Source organism: Phocoena sinus, chromosome 8 (assembly GCF_008692025.1).
Source record: "Phocoena sinus isolate mPhoSin1 chromosome 8, mPhoSin1.pri, whole genome shotgun sequence".
Classification (NCBI taxonomy): Eukaryota; Metazoa; Chordata; class Mammalia; order Artiodactyla; family Phocoenidae; genus Phocoena; species Phocoena sinus.
In genome coordinates, this window is record NC_045770.1 from 11,329,204 (window position 1) to 11,349,841 (window position 20,638).

The following is a 20,638-nucleotide window of genomic DNA, read 5'->3' on the forward strand; positions in this document are numbered from 1 at the left end:
TGCAGGAGCTGAGGCTGTGTGCTCAGCCAACACATGCTGACAAGCACATGTCAAAATGCAGACCTGCTTTTCTGGACGGGGAGGTAACTTGAAGAAATGCTGAGAATTCCCTCGGCTTGCCAGCGGGGCGGATCATTAGAGCTGGGTGTCCTCCGTCAGAGGCCCTGAGATTTCAGCCCCTGGAGCTGGAAAGCATGATTCCTTTCTCTCTCCTTGTTTCATTCTTTTTTTTTTAATCTTTTTCTCTGTTTTGTCTTTGAGAGAGTGTGTGTGTGTGTGTGTGCGCGTGCTTTTTTTGCTTTTTGTCTCTCTGCCTTATTTCAAAACAGGCACCTCCTCTAAGAAAGAATGTGACTTCTTTGTCTTGTGGCAGAACTGGAACAAAAGCCCAGCTCCTAAACAAGGGAGGGGTCTTCGGGAAAGCTAATTCACATCTGAGATTTTGTTCCCTAATCTAGAAACCATGGACCATAATACCAGCCCTGCCCACCTCACGGGTGAGCTGTGAAGACGTAACAATAATGCAGACTTCCATTTCTAGGACACTTTACAGTTTTCCAAGCGTGTTTTCATGCTCTCTTCATTAGTCCCCAAAGGATAGCAATGATATCTATAACCGTATTATTTCCCCTTGTCAATTTTCTCTTAGCACAGGGCCAGCCAAAAACCACAAGACAATTATCAACGTTCTAGTTCAAAACAGGAAACCTAGCAGTCTGTCAATAAAGGAGAGTCAGCAGACCCAGGATGCTACTTAATCCTGCTGAGATAAAGAGGGCTCTTCTTAAAGGGACTATTCTTCTGGGGAGTACCCAGATCCCCCTCCTCTAGAATCAACAGTATGGTCGGGAGATAAACAAGGGGCAAGGGCCATGCGGTAAGGAAGAAGGTATCCTACTGAATAGTCTCGGACCCCAGGACCAGCCAGGCAGAGCCTTGCAGAAGTCCTTGAAGCCTCAGCCTACAGTCTTTCATACACCCGTTCTCTGCACCCACCAGCAACACTCCCCACCCCCCATCCCTTCTTCTTTTAACAAGTATGAATTGAGCAGCTACTGAGTGCTGGTCATTGGTAAGATTACTGAGCAAGAACAAAGACAGGATCTCCTTCTTCATGGGGTTTAGAGTTTCACAGTGGGGACAAGCGAATTAAGTCATCATATAACTAGATCTCACATTGCGAGGGAAGTAGGGCTCAATGAGCAACTGGTCATCTGAGCAACCAGAGAAGACGGGACTCCTGTCGGAAGCTATGCACCCAGCACAGCATCACTCCCTGTCAGGGTGCCAAGCGGGGATTAAGTGCACACTGGGCCTCTCCAGCTGCAACAGAAGCCACACCACCCATCAGTCAGGGGCCAAAGGCAGGAGGAGGGTGTAATTTACCCACCAAGCACCAGCGTTCCAGGCAGGCAAAAACATGCTGTCTTCCAGCTGTTTGTGTATCATTAGAAAAGAAATTAAGATGTCATAGGAAGAAATTAAATAATGCACATGTTGTCATGACAGGCTGCCACATCCTGCTTGATCAGAGACTGCCCACACCCAGCCCCTTTCAAGAGATCAACTCGACAGAGATTAAGGAGGAGATGCTGCCTTACCGGTTGTTTTCCCCCGGTAGAAAATCTTCAGGTCCATGGGCCCCGTGAGCCGGTTCGCCAGAATCGCCATCTCAGACCCGCTGTATTTGGAAGCTCGGAATATGCTGAGCTGTGACCAGTCGTCCCAGTAGATGTCATTCTAAGAAGAAAACCTCTGTTAGTGAGTCAGCTCTTCTGTCTTTTTTCCCGGACCCTCATTCAGACCAAGAGGTCCAGCGTGCAGTGGACACCTAACATTCACTGGCTGAATGATCAGCCTGATCAAGATCTGACTTAAATGCAAGTCAGTGATTTTATCCAAACCTCACCAACTATCCACACTGAAGGAACGACCCCAAAGAAACTATCCGATAAGCATCCGATAAGTCTGACCACAAGTTGAACCCTTCCGTAGAAAATCTGAACAACCATTTTGGGTTCTAGAGTCGAAGCACAAGTGACAGGCCACCCCCAGGAGGCAGAGGTGGGACAGGGCTCATCTCAAGACATCAGGGAATGAAGAGAGCAAACCTCACAAGAGACCAAGACACAGAGCCAGGGGCTTCCCTGGGGACGCAGTGGTTAAGAATCTGCCTGCCAATGCAGGGGACACGGGTTCGATCCCTGGTCCAGGAAGATCCCACATGCTGTGTAGCAACTAAGCCCACATGCTGCAACTACTGAGCCCACGTGCTGCAACTACTGAAGCCCGCGCACCTACAGCCCATGTTCTGCAACAAGAGACGTCACCGCAATGAGAAGCCCACGCACTGCAATGACGAGTAGCCCCTGCTCACTGCAACTAGAGAAAGCCCGCGTGCAGCAACGAAGACCCAATGCAGCCAAAAAATAAAAAATTTTAAAAAAAGACACAGAGGGCTTCCCTGGTGGCACAGTGGTTGAGAGTCCGCCTGCCGATGCAGGGCACACGGGTTCGTGCCCCCGTCTGGGAAGATCCCACATGCCGCGGAGCGGCTGGGCCCGTGAGCCATGGCTGCTGAGCCTGCATGTCCGGAGCCTGTGCTCCACAACGGGAGAGGCCACAACAGTGAGAGGCCCGCGTATCACCAAAAAAAAAAGACACAGAGCCAAAATGAGGCTACCGATACTGAAAGGCAAGCCAGGAATTTTCATGGGATGCAACCTCAAACTTTTGAAAGATGAACAGTGAGCATCCTGGATCCCTGGCAGCTCTGTCTGGCATCCCTCCCTATGGGCAGAAAGAAACTGCCTCCAATTCAGAAATGAGCTGATTTTCTAAGTTAGATAAGCATCTCTGCAAAAACCCAGAGACAGCAGGCTCTACACCTCAGTCTGCTCCTCACCTACACTGACAGGTTGCCCAATGCTGGAACAGGTGAGGCCCCACCTTAAAGACAGCAATGGCGTAGGGGTGTGGGAGGTTGTCCAGGATGACGGAGCGCTGCTGGCCGCTGAAAGTGATCCGCTCGATGCAGTCCAGGTAGGCATCCGTCCAGTAGATCCACCGCTCGTCCACGGTGATGCCATTGGGCCACTTCACGTCCTCCGACACAAGACGATAGGCAGCCGAACCATCCATGTTGCTCCGGTAAATGCCAGGCCTCAGGTCCCCCCAGTCGGTCCAGAACATCACCCTGGCGCAAACCGGGGAAGAACACACATCCCATCAGAACTGGGGAAATGGGAGCTCAAAAACTGCTCCGAAGAGACAAGCATTCAGCCAGTTAGTTCAGCACTGTTATTATAATCTCTAATTCTAATAGGTAAAGCCACTTAATTACTTGACCCACAAATTCTTTTATTGGAATTTATCTATGGTATAATCAAGTTATGCAAAGACAATGTACAAAGATGTTCACCACAGCATTGTTCATACTAGCCAAAAAAATATATATAGGTGTGTATACACCTATATATTTAGGTGTATATACACGTATACACACAAAAATGTTAATCTATAAAGTGATACATTATGGTACACACAAAAGAATATTATGATGTCTAAAGATCTACATGTGCTCACATAAAACAATCTTCAAACCATATTAAATATTTTTAAAACATGAAGAATAGTAAATATCCTATAATCCTTTCTGATACGCGTGTGTGTGTGTCTGTGTGTGTCTATGTGTCTGTGTTTAAAGGGCATACACGTGTACACGGGTAAAAATAAACTCTGAATGATAACTCTTAACCAAGAAACTGTTAACAATGATTACCCCTAGGAAATGTGAGGGTGAAGAGTTAAGAGAATGGAGGAAACAAATATTTTTCGTTTCATAAACTTCTACTCTTTTAATATTTTTAATCAAATGCATATCTTATTTTCAGAATTTTCTTTTAAAAATCGATCTAATTCTCAATCATAAATGCTACAAAGCCTCATCCAGAATTTCCCTTTTAGCTCTGTTTCCTTAAGTTAATAATAAATTAATAAAAAGCACCTCTGCGTTTCCCAAGTGCATACAAATTGCTGGTAAGAAAACACAAGCTGGGGGGCAGAGAAAAGAAGCAAGAGGTTAAATGTGTGTATCACACGTTAAACTCAAGATAAAGACTCCTTACAATATCCAACTATGTGGGCCTGACTATGTCCAGAGAGACTTTTAATACTACCTTTTGTTAGAGAAACACCCCACAGCTGTGAGACATCTGGGTGCCTACAGAGATTCTGATGCTTGCTAATGGAAAGGGGATGGAGCTAGCTGCCCAGGATGACTAAGTCATGGTTCCAAGACTTGCAGGTCATAGATTATTTCAACCACAATCATTAGAAACAAGTTTCTGTCCAGCAGTTTGCCGTTCCATGAGAATCTGTCCGTTACAGCATTGGACACACACAGATTTCCTTTGGGACCACACTTACCCGTCTTGGGGCACGAGGACCAGAGCCCTGGGCCGGTCAAGCACAGAGGAATTGACAACCGTGAGTCGGAAGTCGCCATCTGGATTCCCCACCTGACAAAGAAGGGGAAAAGGCCAAGACGGGTCTGAGCTCCTTAAACATTGCTAAGTTGCCTACTTGGCTCCCTCCTACAGATGGGTCCCTTTATGGCCGCCTGATTCCCCTACAGACTGATCTGTAAACCTGCTCTGACCCCCAGCCAGAATGAGTTCTTCCCTCCTCTGGCTCAGGTGACAATTCTCACACAGTCTGACAGCGGAGCCAGCGCCACCCGTGCCCCCAGTCCTGGGGGCTTGATGACCTGCACGAAGTAAGTGCTCACTGTGTATTTACTAACTCCACCCACCTCCGCTGCTCCAAGCTCCAAAGCCACCAATGGCTCTGCTTTGCCCACAAAACAAATTCTCAACGTCACCGCCTTGCCGTTTAAGAGCCTCCACAGACTGCTCTCTCCACATTCTCTCCTCCACACAGGCTCCTACAACTTCAGGGAGGCTGATCTTCTCATGGTTCCCCAAGCCTGACATACCTGCTCCCGTCTGCTCCCACCAGATCCACCCCCAGGCCCACCTGCTCTGCTGACCCTTCTGAGCCGCCTTGATCAAGGGGCAGCCACTCTTAAACCATTTCACACACCGTATTTGAGCTGTACACTGTGGACGCGTGTGGACACTGAAGCTTTACCTGCACCCTTCTAGCGGAGCGCTGACCACACTCAATTAAAAAAAGGAGCGGAAGAGTAATAAGAAGACCACCGACGCACCGCTCAGTGTGTGCCCGGCGATGTGCATCTTTCCATTCCGTTCTCTCAACCACCCTGTGAGGGGAACACTCCAATGATCCCCTCCTCGATCAGGGCTCAGCTCAGGTGTCCCTTCCAAGACACTTCCTCTCCCCAGTCACACAGTCACATTGCCCCCATTTGATGTTCTTTGCCGCACGTGGCAGCAATAGGACGGATGGACTTATTTCTTCATTATTTTGCTCCACTAAAACCTAATCTCTCTCAGCACAGGGACCTGTGTGTCCTGCCTCCTGCTGTATCATCATGACCTAAAACCATACCTGGCACGAAGTGTGCCCGAAAACAGCACTTGTCAAATGACTGAGTGGATAAAGGAATCCTCACCTTACAGATGAAGAAACTGAAGCTTAGAGGGGATAAGAAACTTGCCCGAGTCACTTAGCTACTAGAATAAAGACTGAACCCAGGGCTTCCCTGGTGGCGCAGCGGTTGAGAGTCCGCCTGCCGAAGCAGGGGACACGGGTTCCTGCCCCGGTCCGGAAAGATCCCACGTGCCGCGGAGCGGCTGGGCCCGTGAGCCATGGCCGCTGAGCCTGCGCGTCCGGAGCCTGTGCTCCGCAACGGGAGAGGCCACAACAGTGAGAGGCCCGCGTACCGCAAAAAAAAAAGACCGAACCCAGGTCTGTCTCTCGAGTTTGTGGCTTTTGTCATGTAACTTCCCCCAACTCTCTGGGTCTCTCTGCTTCTACTGTGCCTTCCAGTAAACCACGAGTCATGTCTCCCCAGTGAAATCAGTATAAAGAGGTGCGGAGGCAGCGCCCCACTGCCTCAGCAGGAACACGCAGGGGTTGAGCACATGCCTAGGAGACCACGACTTCTTACCCTCCCAGTGCCCTGCGGAGCTCAGGTGCAGACAGGTGAAGTGAGGATACGAGAGCACCTACCTTACAGGGTGGCTGTGAGAAGTGAATCAAATAATTCCTGCAAAGTGGTTCCAACAGGGCTCCTCATCATTAATAACAATGATATTATGATAATAATCACGATATTATCTTCATTATGCTAATTGACAGCATAATACTCGAGCGTGGCTGTTATGGCATTGTAAGAACGCTACGGTATCATTATCATCATTGCTGTTACTACTCTATGCTTCTGCTAGCCCAAAAGTAAGTATTCAGGTATCTTAATGAAATCTCTGTTTAACAGATTCAGGCACCCTGTTCGTACACGGGACCTCCATTCTCTGCATTTCTCAGGGAATCTCCAGAGGAATTAGACACACTGGCTCCTGCTTCTGTGTCAAATCTGGCTCACAGCCCAGGGGCTCCCCTACTTGCATAATTAAGGACATACCTCAATCTTTTTGAAGCCAGAATCCACCCAGTAAAGTAACTGGCTGAGGGGTTCAAAAGCCAAGGCTTCCACTGTCTCCAGGCCAGAACTGACGATCACCTCTTGCCCTGCACTCCCGTTCAAACAGAGGCGCTGATGAGAAAGAAAGAAAGAAGAAACGGTGTGAAATGTTCAAATGACCTCCAGCCAAATCAGCCCCTTCGATGGGAACCCACTTATTCAATTGGCTTGAAGGGTGAGGGCGGAGATGTTTTATATTCGCAAGTGTTCCAGATGCATGAAGCTGGTTTTTGATAAAAGCATTTCTAAAATGGATTATGGCTTCCTGTTTGAAGCAGAATAACTAAACAGAACTGAATCTTTTACATCACCTTGCATTATCATCATGAACACCGGTCACTGAGCTGTGTTGTATCACAGTAACGAGGTGGAGATGACCAAAATGCGTAAGTCTGTCTGCTTTTAAAATAAACGAAAGCAGACGGCTGTTATTTTTTAAATCCTGTGTCTGCTTTTTATAAAAAGCCTTTCCTCCCTCGGGAGGCTCCTAGCCATCAGGTGCTATCGCTGGGACAGTAACGGGCAGTAGTCACTGCCACCCCCCCACCAAACCCTTCAGATATCCGGGCCCTGTAAAATTTCTGTTGGGTTGGAAGTCCAGATAAAACTTGCTAGAATTGCTTCTCTAAAAGGATTAAATAAGCAACGAATAAATATCAAATAGCTCTCCTTTAAAATGCATGGGTCTGAGTGTATGGCCATCTATCTGGCCTGCATGGCGACCTTCACAGCTTACTTCCTGGTTCTTGACCGTGCTCAGAATAGCTGAAATGGATAATTACGTGAACTATGGAGATCAAGTGTTACTATATCACGGCTTGGAAAGAAGGATGCTAACGAGGCAGTGCATACGATAGGGAGGGACTAATAGTGCTACATACCGAATCCTAAAATATTTCCAGCAGGTAAAGGGAGACCTCACTTATAAGCAATACCACAGATTGGGGGCTCCCTCTGTCCTTCCTACAAGGACAGAGGTAGGTAGGGAAAGAACATACTAAAACAGAAAAGTGTCATCCGTTGGCCCTGAGAGGAGTTACAACTTAAAAACCTCCAATACCCATCTCCTTGGGCCACTCTGCAAGAAGCTTACCAGGACTGGGCAGTCACGAGGCACAGCCCCCATGAGCAGACCCAGAGTGCACGCACCTGGATGATGTCCAAGGCCAGGTCGGACCAATACAAGCAGTTGCGGTCATAGTCGAAGTCCAGGGCCACCGCTGCCCGCAGCCCGGTGAGAGGCAACTGCTCGGTGGCTCCGGAGGTCAAGTCGTAGCGGTGGATGGACTTGCGCATGGCGTACAGGATGAACTCGTTCTCCTCTGCACAGACACACAAAGACGACAGGGGGCTGGACCTGGGGATGCTGAACGGGTCCTCGCACGTCTGACCCTCTTTTTTCTCACCCATAAACCTCAGAGCCACTGCACGTGGCGTGGGTCAAGTGAGAACGTAGGAATCCAGACTTAGAAGGTGGGTAAAGGAATCACATTTCTGCCTTGGGCAAGTTTCTTAAACTCCCGTGAATCTCTGTTTCCTCTGCAGAGTGTCTACTTGCTACATTTTTAAAAAATCTAGATTCCCTCCAGTAGTCATGCTCCAATAGCTATTCTTCAGAGCTCGGCCCAAAAGTTTTGGTCACACTTGACAAAATAATTACACCAATCAGCACGTTCCTCCTTGTCACAGGACTGCATCACGTGGCATCGTAATCTTGCTGACTAAAGACCCCAAGTCGCTGAAGACTTACAGCTAAGTTTCCTAATCTATTTACTCACCCATTCAATATTGTTCACAATGACACAGAGCAATTATATCACCCTACTATATTTTCAAAGCAAAAATACATCCTTGGCCACCTACAAAACGTTTTACAACATAATCATCACAAAGATTCTATTTCTACTTAAATACTTACACAACGTACACACTATGTACCAGGCATTGTCTGATCCCAGTAACAACTGTATAAAGGAAGAACTACTATTAACTTGATTTTACAAATGAGAAAACTGACAGCAAAGAGGTTAAGTGACCCACTCAAGGTCACACAACTAGTAAGTGGCAGAACCAAGATTTGAACTCGGATGGTCTGGATCCAGAGTCTATGTTTTAACACCCAATGGTGTAACACCGATGGTGCCATTTCTCAAGACATAGAAATAGAAGCCCAGGGTGCTTACGAGACTGACTTAACGTCAGACAACTAGGAACGTGAAGAGCTGGTGCTCTATCCCTTCCACTTAGGGAACAGCCTGGAAAACATCCAGATTCTTCCAAGGGAATGGAGATGAGCAACACACCTGCATCCATACCTGAGGCATCCGTTGTGACAATATGTTACATCTGGGACCAAGTTGCAAATCTGGATCCCTCTGCTGCATGCCTGCACGGTGACTGTGGTTGTTTGCTCTCTCTCTCATCCCATTCATTCAACGAGTTAACATGTCCTAGCCACCTCTGCTTTATAAAGGCTTCAGTATAGATAATGCACCCCCAAAATGTAAGTCTACCTACTATTTTTTACCAAAGGTAAATTTGCCTTCTTTTCCTTCAGTATTACTTCACTTCAAAAGTATCTAAGCCACCACCACATGACAACAAACCCTCCCTTTGGTTTGCAAGAAAACCTTCCCACTGTAATTCCCAGGGGAGGGAATAGCCAAGATGAAAAGTGCCGAGCTTGTAAATGACACTGGAATCAAGGATTCTCATGGCAGCTGCCGCGTGGAGATGCGGAGACACATTCACAGCAGCAAGCCCTTCACCCACATCTCTCTACCATCCAGAAACCTCATTCTGTTGCTTTGGGTTTTTTTTTTTTTTCCTTCTAACCAACTAGTGCCTTTTGAGTAGAGTCTGAGTCCTGAAACACCTGCCTTAGGATTGGGTGTAGAGGAACAGACAGCATTTTGTGTGCAATCCTTAACTTAGAAAAGAAATAGAATTCTTGGTAAATCCCAGCCATACATGAGCCCAGCCTAGAGATGTGCGTTATTATCCTAATCTCAAAGGAAGAAAAATTACTTCACTTTTAAAAATCCTTCCAGACGACCAGATTACCTCATCTTTGCAAACATATTATGGTTCCACATTAGTCCTATAAAACCATCTTTTCCTTTCTTGGTACATCCCTGCCTTCTATTCCATGCTTTACAAAAAAAAAAAAAAAAAAAAACATTTAGGAGGTGGCCTACACTACAAATGAGATTTTTCCACTTCATTCCCTATTCTATCTTCTCCTATCAGAAGAGAAAATAGCTTTCCTACCAGTTTAGACAGTTTTAAACAAACTGTTTTGTCCCTCGCTGAATTACCTTCAGAAATATTTATTACCAAAGTACCTACTCCAGCCCCTTAAGAGCGATCACTCAAACCCAAGCCCTCATCAATAACAGCTCTCGTGAGGGGACTGTTTGAATATTATCTGCTCATTTGTGGGAATCTGCGGAAGCCATGTTCTTTTGAAGTCTCCACAGTGAGGGATGTTAATTACTCAGTAATGATGGAAGATTAAATTAAGGGACTAATGAGCTTAGCACGAAAAACACCAGGGCAAACTGGCGAGCAGTGAGCGAAGCAGAGGGCTGCTCTTCCCTGCCCGCGGAGGACGAGGCTGTTCGCTCACGCTTCCTTTGGCGCTGATGGCTGTTCCATCAGACGCCACCACCACCAATGGAGCCAGCTCCAGTCACGCACCTTCCCCGAGAGGCATGAGCAGGAGGGAGGGCTCAGAGGGAAGAGAAGCCCTACATGAAAAAGACTAGAAACGGAGCAAAGAAAGGAAAGATGCTAAGAGATTAGCTCTTTGTTAAGGTATCATAATTTCACGTCTATATTACGAATACCTCAACATCTGCTATCACCACCAAATCAACTTGAAATGTTTGGAGCACATTATACCTTTATAGCATGTGCGCTTGCTGTAAAAGTCTCCCCCGATAAGCAGGCACGTGATCACCTCAAAGAACGGGAATGGCGCTCACATGCCACTTGAGTGATGGCCGAACAAGAGCATGAGGCTTGGAGTCTGAATTCTAGCTCTGTCACTTACCAGATGTGTGACCTCAAATAAATTGTTTAACTCTCTCCTCTGAACACACTTCCTCATATTAAAAAAAAAAATGGAGCTAATAATATCTGCTTCACTGGGTAGTTCTAAGGACTAAACTGATAACGCATGGAAAAGTACATTAAAATGTGTAAAATTCCATAAAAATATTAGTCATAATTATTGTTATAAAAATTAAGATAGATCACTTAGCTATTTCCCAGAAAGCCATGAGTCTCTTTCTATGACAAACAAACAGATCAAGGAACACACAGAAGGCCTAAGGGTGCCCTCAGCCCCCCACGCCTAGAATACAACAGATGCCAAGTAAGTATTTTTCAATGAACAAAAGGGATTTCCCTCCGAAAATGTCTTCCGTTCCTATAAAAACATAAGGTTATAAAGAAATGTTGTTTGGATACCATGCTTAGGGGGAAACGGGAGCTCTGAGATACCCATCCTTTCTCTCCAGGAAGTCTGAAGAGCCAGGTGAGATCACGGGAATGCTTCAACAATGTCTCGACAAGACAAAGGGAAGAAACCACGTCTCACCTGCCAAAGGACACGGCACCAGCTCTCCTTCCAGGCGTACTTCAACATCTCCTCCACTGCAGGTGTCCCCAGAAATCTTCCGATAGCTGTCACCCCCACCCAAGAGTAAGAGGTCAGAAACATCAAAGAATAGTCATAAAGGAACATTTACCCATCCATGGACAATACAGCTTATCTATGCATTTTCCTATACAGCAAGAAGAAGGAATTGAATCATTCTGAATTGCTTCTGCCTGTAAATAAATGAGGCAGCACAGACAATTTGGAGCACTGTCCCAGGCGAGAGTTTCACACATACCGTTGACCCTTGAACAGCTCCAGGGTTAGGGGCACTGACCAACCCCCCACCACTACAGGTAAAAATCCACGTAGTACTGCTACCTCCACCTCAAAATCAAAGGAATTCATAAATGACTCGCCCAAAGGCAGGAACTCGAATAGTCTGAGTAGAATCAGGATTAGAACCCTAGTTCTTTTGATTCTACATACTGTGATCTCTCATCGAACACAAACTTTCCCCCACCTGAACTTAAAAGTACAATGAAAATACAGGTATTATATTTACTGAAGAAACTCCACATGTAAGTGGACCTTACATGCATTTCAAATGTGTATTGTTCAAGAGTCAACTGTATCTCTTCAACACAATGCTCTGAAGACGTGCACTGGCTGAAGTTTATGACTTAAGAAACAACTGGAGTTGCAGAGACGCTTACAGACTTGCATTTTTTTCCACGGGGGGCTAGGGTGGGGAGACGAGTTTGCAAACATCACAGTTTTAAATATTCCCCAAGCTACCTGAAACCTGCTACCTTGGAATTCTGGCATTTAGAGTATGAAAGGAACCCAGGTGGTCGGTCCTCTGTGCTCTCCATACCAAGTGCAGACCCGCCGTGTCCCAGACATGGCAACCTCTGTGAGACGTACCCTCTGGTTCTCCTGTAAGCAGAACCCACAGGACAAGGCACGGGAGGGGAGTGCGACTTCCCAGAAAACTCAGGATCCGGAACACAAACCTCTAATAACAAATCTTCACTCATCTTGAAGCCAAAGTCACTGAAAAGGCAATTGGGGATCGGTAAGACCGCTGGTTGACACACTTCAGGTATTTTGGGACCCTCCCTGGCGACGTCCACCCTACTGCCCACCACCTGTATTGTAAGTTACTCAACATGTCCCTTTAACGAATACTCACTATTTTACACTAATGCATTTTCAAAAGAAACTTTATAACGGAGTCGTAATTGGAAAACCATTATCGTATATGCCATAAATAGACAGAAACGAGACAGATCATGATGCCGGAGACAAAATAATACTGACTTTTTTTAGCTGGACCCAGTTCCCTGTCCAGAGACGCTGGGCCTGCCCTCTGTTTGTTAAAAGCAATTGGCAAATGTGAAGAATTACTAGCACCCAGTGAGACTTTCTCCTTGACATGACTGGAAGGATTAAAAGAGAAATTTAAAGGAACCGTCTTTTTTCTAAACTAAGGATTCAATGTTATTTAAGAGCATGTCCACCTTCTCCCTAAAATCACCGTGGGGGCCTCCTCGTGCACTTCGGGACCCAGACCTTCTGCAATTTGGGGACCACATCTCTTCCACACTGGCCAGCTAGCCAGGCAGAGCCCTGGGGTAGGAAGCAGGGGTCCCAGGTCTAGTCTTGGCCCTGCCCTTGTCTGCGTGAGTGGACGGCTCTAAAACGAGGCAGCTGTACTTGCCAAGGTCTGGCCCAAACCATAAACTCGTAATCCAGTGGGACTTTCCATGTCGATGTGCTTTACCGAAAAGCCTTCATTTACTCTATCAAGTATAACACCTACTGCAGGAAAAGTATTAACAGGTACAGGGCAAAGTGGTTCGTGTACATATTACATGACAGTCCACATTCAGCACCCTGTAGAGCATTTTTCAGAAGGGAGCAGTTTTATTACTGTACCAAACACGTTCCATTCATTAAATCCGGTAAATTTCTATGGAATGGCTGCTTTAAACCTTTTGGGGGACTAAGCAGAGCATTAATTACTCCAATGGCAAAGTACTCTTCTTGGGCAGTTTTTTCAAACTATGGGTCATGACCTAGTGGGCTGTGAAAGCATATTGGAGGGTCCAGACCTGCTTCCTCCCCCTCTCACAAAGAAATTGCAAAATTCATCGCACTTGAAAGTAAATCTTACCTCATAAAACTTCTGTTTACATAGATGTGTGTACGTGTCTACATACACAAATATGTGTAGGTACAGGATCACACTATAAAATACACTGCTTACTAGGAGTTGCAGTCAAGAGTTTGAAAAACACTCTTATTGGCAACCTGGGGGAATATAAAGATGTAAAAGAAACTACTCCTGAAATCAGGGAACATACAGGCAAGTAACTGTGCTTCCCAGGGAGGCCCGAAAGGACTGTTGGAAGTAAGTACAGCTGTCCCTCAGGAGCAGGACCAATGGACAGACACTGGGAGCTCGCCGATTCTCACTTCCTCTCTTCATGTCCATGTCCAGACCCTGCCCTCCCCACTGCCACAGGTCAGTGCCACCAAACCTTTCCAAGAGCCATGCAGTCAGGCTGGTTCCTTTCTAGAAACTACAGCAAACAGGGCAACTACAGGATGCCCTGAAACACACCCTTCACCGTTTGCATGGTCATCATCCCACAATCCCATCTGGCCCAAAGCCCAAGAGGGGTGGGGCAGGCCGTTTCCTGGTCTCAGCCTCCAGTGGCTTTTAGCTGAGTGGGTGTGGTGGACCCATGGGGGGCCAGGCACCTGGCTTTTGCTTTTGGTTGTTGCTGTTTTGGGGGGATTTTAGAGAAAAACGATGATGATTTTAGAGAAAAACAAGCATAATAGTGTTCATGAAAAAAAAAATCAAGATTTGTCAGATTTTCTCACATATTCTTCATTTTGTCTTATTTTCAAGTATTTAACGGGGATAAAAGAGGGAGGAGAGAGGGCTCGTTATCTTTTCCATGACCAGGGTCCCCAAAGTCTCAATCCAGTTGGCAGGGATACCTCAGACCGGCAAAATCCCTCCGATTGGCATTACCATTTAGGGTTCTCTAAGGGAGGGCAGAAGGCAGCAGAGGGGCACTGAGCGGACATCACTGGGAACATTGAACAGCTCTGTGCTTCTGCCATGAAAGCGTCTACGTTGTTATCTTAGGACCACACGGCTTTCGGAGAGGATGCTCGTCTTCAGCTGTCTAAAGCCCTGCTGCTCTGAGGGGAGCTCTGCAGAGAAGCAGCCTCGGGGTCACCTGGAGCCTGGGCGACTGCAGGGCCCCAGGACAACCAAGTCAGGACTTGCATTTTAATGAGATCCAAGATGATTCACACGCACCTTCAAGTTTCCGAAGCACTGGTCTAGGACCGGAACTGCCTGAATCTGGTTGGCTGTTTTGTAAATAAAACTTTATCGGGTCACGGCCATGCCCATTCATCTAGGCGGCAATCTCGATACATAGGCAGAGCTAAGTAGCTGCAACGGAGACTACATGGCCTGCGAAGCCTAAAACGTTTACTCTGTGGCCCTGTTCCCACCTCTGAACTAGAACACATCCAAGGTTTCTGGCTTTAGTCAAGATAAGTGTGGCTTCCCAAAGCAACCTTTGGTTTCTTTATGCTTCGGCAACCACTGAAAAATGAGTTATGTGCTTATGATCAGTACCCGTGCTCTACCGAGAGCCCTGCAAATCTGGAATGACTTCATGCTGGATCACAGACCTGGGGGATTGTCTACGGGCTCTGAGACCCTATGTCTCTACTGCTAGCATCATCTTCCTAAAGCTAAGCTCTGTTCTGGTCATCAACTCTCCTCAAAAGCCTCCAAAGACATCCTCCTGCTTACAGAATATGGTCCATGCCCAAGTCTCCACCCCACCGTAGTCTCCCTCTTTTCAGCCTCATCTCCACTCACTGACCCCCAGTCGTACACCCAACAAGACATCCAAACTAAACCACCAGCTACACTTTCCTGTTTCCACACCTTCACGCTGCCGCTGCGTCTTCCTAGAACGCTCCAGTCACATATCCAGATGCTTCTTCCTTAAAGCCCATCTCAAACAGTGTTGCCTCCAGAGATTTCCTGATTCCCCAGCAGCAAATCCCAGTCTCCTCTTTCCTATCAATAATCCCAGTAAAAGCACCTGTTCCTCCTCCAAGGTACCTGCATCTTCCCGTCTCCTGTTACAATGATTTGTGCGCACGTCATTTCTTCCACAATGTCAAGCAGTGCCTTGGATATTTTACTCAAGGACTAATGAATATACAAATATATATGTGTGTGTGTGTGTGTGTGTGTGTGTGTGTGTGTGTGTGTGTGTGTGTGTGTGTGTGTGTATATATATATATAAAAAACACCAACCCCCCCTCGTTTCAGATAAAGAAACAAATTCCCTCTAGAATAGGGCTCCTAACAAAAAAGGAGTTATCTACCATCGAACCTTCAGCATGTTCCTTTCTTGGGCTGCCCTCGTAGAAACAAATCCCAGAGTGATCTACTCCTGCATAAACCACTGCAACTTGCCTGGGTGTCACACCTCCACCGCATCACACGGCTGTAACAACTAAATGGAATAATCTGCATAAACAGTGCCTAGCACGGTTCCGGGCTCGTAAGAGATGCTTAATAAATATTTGTTTCCTATGATTCCCTCCCTTTCTTCAGGGGAAGGGACCACGTCCTAGTCTGTTTCCCACACCGGTGAGTGACCCGAATAGAACTCAGTCCCTGGCATGGATGTAGAACCCACCATTCATAGTCCTGGCGGGTACAGGAGCAGTTGGACAGGACCACTGGCCGGTCGAAGTCTTCTCCGTTAAAGCACGTGGCGTGGGGGATCCTTCGTTTGAAAACAGTCTTGTGCCCTAGCAGACACTCACTGCCCCGCTCATCAGACGGGGACCACAGCTTGTAGTCGTTCTCTGTGCAGGGAACCCCTGAGGAGGAAGAAATACAGCATTACAGGCAGACCCACGCAGGGTTTCCTGTCCTGCCCGCCCCGCAGCCCAGCCACCCACTTCCCGTGCCTCCCGTTACTGCCCAGGAGGTGTGCAGGCCTCCGGAGCCAGCCCGCCCCTCTAATCAGCCGGCTCTGAGGCCGGGCAGCAGCCCCCTGGTGTCCCCTGAAACACGGACGTGCATCTGAGAAAGATGGGAAGAAGCAAGCATCTTTGGTGCTCACTGTCTACACTTCTGAAACATTTCAGCAGATTCTGCAGTTTCCTTTAGAAATAGGTGCCCAGAGGCGTTTATCTCCAGGAAGTTAGGTAGAGGCTGAATCCCTGAGAGATGGTATCACTCAGGAGTACTGTCCCTTGCCTGCTTCCCGAGGCAGCGTGGACGCATCTGGTAGTATGGCCCACTGCTCAGAAGGTATGGGATCTTCACGAAAGGAGGCTGAGAATTGGTCAGACAACCTGGACCGTCATTCCATCTACCCACATCCACTCGAAATTTAAGTAGAGTGGTTTCTGCAGGAATTCCAAAGTACACCAATGTCTATACTGGTAGTTTACGTCTTTTTCATATGTGTGTCTTTGGTCAGATTAAATGCTGAAATTGACGAACTACTGCCAACTCAACACCATTCCAATCAGCAAGCATTTATTAAACCCTTACTGACAATAAGGTTATCAGGCCGTCCAGTGGGTAGAATATAAATATGCACAGGGCAGGTTCTTGTGTCTAAAGACCTATGATCTAGTTGATGGGAGAGGACACACCCAGAGTGACAGACACAAATTTGTAATTCAAGGTGTGATGAGTACACGCACGCTAGGGACACAGAGAAGAGGGGAGAGATCTTTTGGTTGGGATTAGTAGTCAAGTGCATCTGATCCATGAGAAGGATTTCAACGAGTGGAAACTGAACCCAAGGGGCATTCCAGGCAGCTGGAATAAAATGTCAGCCAAAGCAGAGAAGTTGCCGAGGGCAGGGTTGCACGGGGGTGAGGAAGGAAGAAGTATGATAAAGAAGTTCACTCTCCCTGCTCGCTTATGTACAGGTCCTGGGTCTGGGCTAGCAGATGGTGATGAGACCCCAGACAGCTCTGAGAGGACCCTGCATCACTAGTAGTAGTTACCCACTGAATTTGCCAAACTGGAACTGCTAATTTGGAAGTATGTTTTCCAAGCATTCATTCATTCACATGTTCAGCACACACATATGTAAACCTGCCCTGTGCCCGTGACCGCACAGGAAATGAGGATACAAAAGACAACATGTGGCCCTATTAACAACTGCCCGAGCAACTGCCTCTGAATCTCTCATTCACTTACTGCATATGTGCCCATCTTCTTCAGTGGATCACAAACTCTTCCCAGGGCACGGTATCTAAGCTGATGCTTTGCTCAATAGGTATTTCCATGCAAAGGGCCGAGGAGGCAGCAGCTTACCCAAGGCATCCGTGGCATTGACCTGGAGGATCAGCCAGCTGTGGATGTTCTCTTTGTTGGAGCCAAAGATGGTGAAGACAGTGCTCTTCTCGCCGGGCTCCGTGAGGAGCCCGTACACAAACACCGGCTTCTCGGAGAAGATGAATGTTTTCCAGGTCTCCCCTTCGTTGGTGCTGTACCTGCCCAAATGCAAGTAAAAGGATCCTTGCGGTTAAAGTCTCTGGGGCAAGAGCTTGGGTTCCAGATAACATTCATCTGTAAGAGGAACCAGGGCTCCTTGGAGAAGTGGCTGATACTGGGCTAAAGCCGGGCAAGTTTAAGGTTGTGCCAGAAAGGGGGGAAGTGCTCACAGATGGATGCGGATGACCCAAAAGGACATGGGAGCCACCTTGATGGGGCTCCAACTGGCCAGTCTGGGAAAATATGAACTTAACAAAGAGAAATGATGGTAACAGATAATACACTGAATGAAAAGAGGCCATGGGTCTCTAAATGATACCAAACAGGAAGAGAAAGGGAGGAGGGAATTCTTTTTTATTATACTACACTGCTACCTAATAAATGTTGAAAACAATGACAGGATGAGAAAAGCGACTGTACTATAACCTCCCCACTGTAACAACCGAGTCAGACAAGAGGACCAGAGTGCTCACACGGTCTAAAGATATAAACTCACACTCACTGCAAAGGGGGATACGTAATTTACAGCGGACAATCTGAGGTACAGCCCTCGACAAACTTAGCATCACTCACAGTGGCTCAACCTGACATCGTGTACCTCCTGGATAAAGCACTGAGGATACCACATCATCTAGGCACTACTATTCCATGCGACTGGACAAATGCAGAATGTGGAACTTTCTACATGACAACTGGTCTGGATTCTTCAAAACATCAAGGCCATGAGAAACCAACCAACAAGAGGCAGAGGGCTTGTTATAGACTGAAAGAGACTAAAGAGGTATAATAACCAAATGCGATATGTAAACATGGACTGAATCCTGGATTAGAAAAAAAAAAAACAGCAGCTACAAATAGTAAAGGACAACTGAGAAAATATAATAGTCTATAAGTAATACTGAGTTCATGATCATTTTCTTGGGCGTGATAATGGCATTCTGATTGCGCAGGAAAATACGCTGACTTCCTGGAGATATGTGTATGTTTAAGTATTTGGCTATAAAGGGGCCCAAGAGCTGCAAGTTTCTTTCAAATGATTCCCCAAAAAAAAGGGTGGCTGCACAGATGGATGGCTGGACGGATGGATGGATAGAAAGATGACAAACAGGATAGATGGCAAAAGCAGAGCAAACGGACAAAATGTTAACAATTGGTGATTAAGGGAGCTATAGGGGAAGGTCACGTGAGTAATTTTTATACAATTTTTCCAACTCTTCCCATAGTCTTAAAAATTAAAAAGTTGGAGGAAAGTGTGTCCGGAGAGAAGTCTCCAAGACAGACTACATCAGAACGAGAGAGAAAGCCCTTGAGAAAAAAAAAAAAAGCAGCACTTTAGTAACTGTATTGATTTCAAATTATCTTTTGTATCGAAGAGGAGAAGGAGAGGAAAGTGTGCCTGGTATTTGCTTCATCGCCCAGTAAGCTGGTGAGATGCTCACCATGAGAAACCACTCAATTAAGAGGGGGTTCATGAGGGTCACAGAGCTACTGGGTCTCTCAAATCCAAATTATATACAAAACTTTTCTTTCACTTTTCCCATGTTTTTGAGATATTAGTTTTACTCACTCAGGATCTTAATACTTGATGTAGTTCTTTTTACAACATCATTCAATCCAAACACTTCCTCTTGTCTTGAGATTACTAAAATTGGTACTTCTGCAAGAAGTGCTATGGGTTAAACCTAGTGGTGGGGCTACAGGGCAATGGGGACTAAGTAATCTCCTCCACAGATCTTCCTAAGAGGAGAAATTCTCTTCTGGCTGATATGTTTTTGGTTTAAGCTATCTCTGAAGCAGGTACAGGGATAAGGTAACTCATTCAATCTCTTTCTTGTAGCAGGGTGATGAGCGAATGGCTTAGTGCCATCTTTAAAGCAAACTGAACCAGCGGAGTCAGCCTATCAACCAGACATGATGGGAGCTATCCGTGTGATAATGCCGGAAGTCTGCCTATTTGCACATTGCCTAGGTAATTCTACTTAACAGCTCCTCGAACGCGAGATAACCTCAGGAAATGAATCATCCCATTTCTTGAGAAGTCCCCAGCAGACTCTGACCATAACATATTAATGAGACTAAAAAGCAGGTGCATGGCCGAGTACAGCCCTGAACCTAAGAATAAACTGTGCATTTAAAAAACAGTGCTTTTTCAAATTTTTGGAGACATGGTAGTCACATTATCAACTGCAAAAGTTAAGGGAACATCTGTTCTGGACCAAATTCTGACCTCCAGAGGAGAACTTGTGCTGGTGAAGTGAAAGTGACAAGAACCTTGCAAGAAAACAAACCAAGCCATCTTTATACGCCTAATAGTCGTGAAAGAGGACGTAGGGCCCCAGCCTTTAGGAACGGAGAATTTAAAACGTTCAAACAGAAGTATAGACCTAATCTCATGGCCAAAGCTCTCAAGAAGATGGGACTATAATATAATAGTAACATGATATAACCAAAGATACACTAAATAAGTGAAGCAGTGGTAGACACTCAATTTAAAACACAAATGTGTGGCTGGAGACAAAGGTCCTTGATGAGCTCAGACTTTAAAACAAAACATATTCAAGATGAGAAAAGAGTCATATTAACCAAGGGCAAAAACTTAAAGAGCAGTAGCAATCTGCTAATTAATCCTAGCTGTCATTCTTACAGCTAGTAATCTGTAGAAACAGTGGCCAAACAACGCAAACTCAAAATAAGTCAAGGATTATGCTTTAAATGACCAAAATAATTGGTAGGTTAGTGAGCAGTGAGACGTGGGTTGGTTACCCAGCAAGTCCTATAAAGAATTAGAAACGGAGGGCTTCCCTGGTGGCGCAGTGGTTGAGAATCT

The 20,638-nt window shown here is 46.4% G+C and overlaps 1 protein-coding gene across 3 annotated transcripts in view; it reads right to left on the minus strand.

The window, feature by feature from the left end:
- The window catches only part of SORL1 (sortilin related receptor 1), a 167,210-nt gene that overhangs the window by 63,451 nt on the left and 83,121 nt on the right, over window positions 1-20,638 (minus strand). For all 3 annotated transcript variants that reach the window (XM_032638925.1, XM_032638924.1, XM_032638923.1), the window contains 9 exons: window positions 17,632-17,810; window positions 15,986-16,172; window positions 12,159-12,287; window positions 11,232-11,317; window positions 7,778-7,950; window positions 6,569-6,700; window positions 4,429-4,520; window positions 2,950-3,196; window positions 1,602-1,740 (listed from right to left, as the gene is read on the minus strand). In XM_032638925.1, the coding sequence (XP_032494816.1) occupies window positions 1,602-1,740; window positions 2,950-3,196; window positions 4,429-4,520; window positions 6,569-6,700; window positions 7,778-7,950; window positions 11,232-11,317; window positions 12,159-12,287; window positions 15,986-16,172; window positions 17,632-17,810 (1,364 nt within the window). The remainder of the gene's footprint in view (window positions 1-1,601; window positions 1,741-2,949; window positions 3,197-4,428; window positions 4,521-6,568; window positions 6,701-7,777; window positions 7,951-11,231; window positions 11,318-12,158; window positions 12,288-15,985; window positions 16,173-17,631; window positions 17,811-20,638) is intronic.